This window comes from Neomonachus schauinslandi, chromosome 11 (assembly GCF_002201575.2).
Source record: "Neomonachus schauinslandi chromosome 11, ASM220157v2, whole genome shotgun sequence".
Lineage (NCBI taxonomy): Eukaryota > Metazoa > Chordata > Mammalia > Carnivora > Phocidae > Neomonachus > Neomonachus schauinslandi.
In genome coordinates, this window is record NC_058413.1 from 50,664,658 (window position 1) to 50,667,806 (window position 3,149).

General features: G+C 39.2%; 1 protein-coding gene across 1 annotated transcript; it reads left to right on the plus strand.

The window, feature by feature from the left end:
• Nucleotides 1-1,980: 1,980 nt before the first annotated feature.
• Nucleotides 1,981-2,919, plus strand: LOC110576489 (olfactory receptor 52A1). The gene has a single exon (XM_021685678.1). It carries the CDS (start codon nucleotides 1,981-1,983, stop codon nucleotides 2,917-2,919), a length of 939 nt encoding a protein of 312 aa, XP_021541353.1.
• The last annotated feature ends 230 nt before the right edge of the window (nucleotides 2,920-3,149 follow it).

A 3,149-nucleotide genomic window follows, 5' to 3' on the forward strand; every position in this document is an offset into this window, starting at 1 on the left:
TCTGTGATCTATAGATGTGTAGAATGAAGCACTGGAGAGCAAAACAGTGGAAATCAAAACTTAGCTGACTGACTGATTAGTCTATCCTAAATACATGTTGGCTGAATACAACCTTTTTTCATAAATGATCACTCTGACTATGACCCTTCACTAGAGTTTTAGCTGCAAAAACCACAGCTATTCTTGAATAACTGGCATATTTGGTGACATTCAGTATAAGGTTAGGTGATCATGAGCTTGCTGAAATAAAGCAACACTGTTGGAGAGTCTAGGAAAGAATGACAGAACTGAACCCTGTTTTTTACAGGGTAGCAAATATTTCTACTGTACAACTTGAGAATTTCATGATTTTAGATTGGTAAATTTTAAAGCTTATTTATTTATTTATTTGTGAGAGAGAGCACAGCGGGGTGGGGAGTGGCAGAGGGAGAAGCAGACTCCCTGCTGAGCAGGGAGCCTGATATGGAACTTGATCCCAGGACCCCAACATCATGACCTGAGCCAAAGGCAGATGCTTAATTGACTGAGCCACCCAGGTGCCCCAGATACGTAATTTTTTTAATTTATTTTTTATCTTTTTAAAATTTTATTTTATTTTATTATGTTATGTTAGTCACCATACAGCACATCATTAGTTCTTGATGTAATGTTCCATGATTCATTGTTTTCGTATAACACCCAGTGCTCCATGCAATACTGATCTTTATCAGAGAAGAACTCTCATATAAGGACTAAGAGCCCAGTTTTCAGAAAATTCAGTCATCAATTGAGGTGATTAAATTTTCATTAGTTGCTCTACAGCCCTCTCCTGAATCTTTCTACTATCCCAAATCCACTCTCTGTCTTGTATTTGTACTTCTATATATGACTCCTGTTGGGGAACCTATCCTTTCACCCCTTTACTTTCTATTCATTTCTTGTGACTGAGCTCACAAAATGATATAAGTGTTCAAATGATCTATATTTCATTAAGAATGAATAAACCTAATTTGGCCAATTTCACACTAATTGTAGCTCTGAACAGTTCAAACCCAAGATCCAGCCTCTATTCCATGAATAACCAATTTATTCATTTTCCTATACCCTGTAGTCATCAAGAATGAGTTCTCTTGCCTGTATATTTTGTCACTCTGAACTTCCTTGCTTTCTAGAGATTCTTCTTCCCCTCTAGGTGTTCGGAAATGTGTTTTACAGAATGTCAGGTATTTTAAGCACACAACAAATTTTCAGGAATTCAGTTCTTTGTATATGGGAAAAATAAAATGTAGTCATACTAGAGATGTAAAAATGGCATGAAATTTTGACCCATTCTCGTCAAAACTGCGTGGGTTTGGATGATCTTTTCCAAAGTTGTTCCTTTACTTTCTTTTGAAAGGACATCCAATATTACATAGGTACAAATGATATAAATAGATAAAGATATCTAAATATATTGTGCTCTTAGGTGTCAGCTGTTTCTCTCTTCTTTTCATAGGCAGTTTTTTCTACTAATGTACTGGTCAGAGTAGGATTTGCTGGTCCAAAGTGTCAGTTCCAGACCCAGAGACAGTGGGAAATAACAGTACTATTAGGTAGCCGGAATGTGGGATATGGAGAAATTCATCAAACTCTGACTCAAATGCCCTTTCCAAGCAAAATAAACAAGTGTAATTATTTTGTCCACAGTCCAGAATGACATAACATGTCATCAGTTTAGTCCCATTACCCATGTGACCTGGCTGGTTCTAATGCAGTTCGCCTGCCATGCACATAATCACTATTGTGCTACAGTGCTTCTGGATGTCCTTCCTGAAAACAGTGGGGTTTATCTATGGATATTTTTCCTTCAATAATATAAATGATATGGATGATATAATCTTAGAGTTCAGCCAAAATCAGAGAGACTCACTATGATGACTTTGGATAAAAAATAGGAGTAGAAGAGAAAGCACCACTGACTAAGATACTTCTTTCATTTGCTTCTGGAGACGCAAAGACATTATGCCCATCTCCAATATTACAGTCTTCATGCCTTCTGTATTGACACTAATAGGAATCCCAGGTCTAGAGTCTGTGCAGTGCTGGATCGGGATTCCATTCTGTGCCATATATTTCATTGCTATGATTGGAAATTCCATGCTTCTGATCATCATCAAGTCAGAGCGCAGTCTCCATGAGCCCATGTACATTTTCGTAGGCATGCTAGAAGTCACAGATATTGCACTTGCAACCACCATTATGCCCAAGATGCTTGGCATATTCTGGTTTCATGTGCCAGAGATTTATTTTGATTCTTGCTTGCTTCAAATGTGGCTCATCCACTCATTTCAGTGCATAGAGTCAGGCATCCTCCTGGCCATGGCCCTGGACCGTTATGTGGCCATCTGTTATCCACTAAGACATGGTACCATCTTCACCCACCAGCTGATCACCCAAATAGGGGCTGTGGTAACACTCAGGGCTGCCATTCTGGTAGCCCCATGCCTAGTACTCATAAAGTGCCGGTTTCAATTTTACCATACAACCATCATCTCCCACTCCTACTGTGAGCATATGGCCATCGTGAAACTGGCTGCAGAAAATGTGCGGGTCAACAAAATCTATGGTTTGTTTGTGGCACTTGCTGTTGCTGGGTTCGACCTCACCTTCATCACTTTGTCCTATATACAGATATTTATCACAGTTTTTCGTTTGCCCCAGAAGAAGGCTCGGTGGAAAGCATTCAATACCTGCATCGCCCACATCTGTGTCTTCCTCCAGTTCTACCTCCTCGCCTTCTTCTCCTTCTTCACACATAGGTTTGGTGCTCATGTTCCCCCTTATATCCATATCCTCTTTTCTAGCCTCTACTTGCTGGTCCCCCCATTTCTCAATCCACTTGTCTATGGTGCCAAGACCAAGCAGATCCACATTCATGTGGTAAAGATGTTGTGTTCATAAAATCTACTGTGATTAACACCAGCAGCTTTCCCCTTCATGCAATAGTAACAATATCCCAAAACTTCATAAAATATTTCAAAAACAACATTAATTGAGGTGGCTTAGTTTTCTGTTTAATTCTTTTGTGAAATTTGTCTGCATTTTAGATTGTTTTCACATCATCATACTCTGTGACAACTATCACTCAGTGGGTTTCTGGATGCTACTGCATAATGAGAAGAGAAACACAA

Bases quoted from the DNA above. Each gene is read 5' to 3' on its own strand.
- LOC110576489 (XM_021685678.1), top strand. From the start codon at position 1,981: ATGCCCATCTCCAATATTACAGTCTTCATGCCTTCTGTATTGACACTA.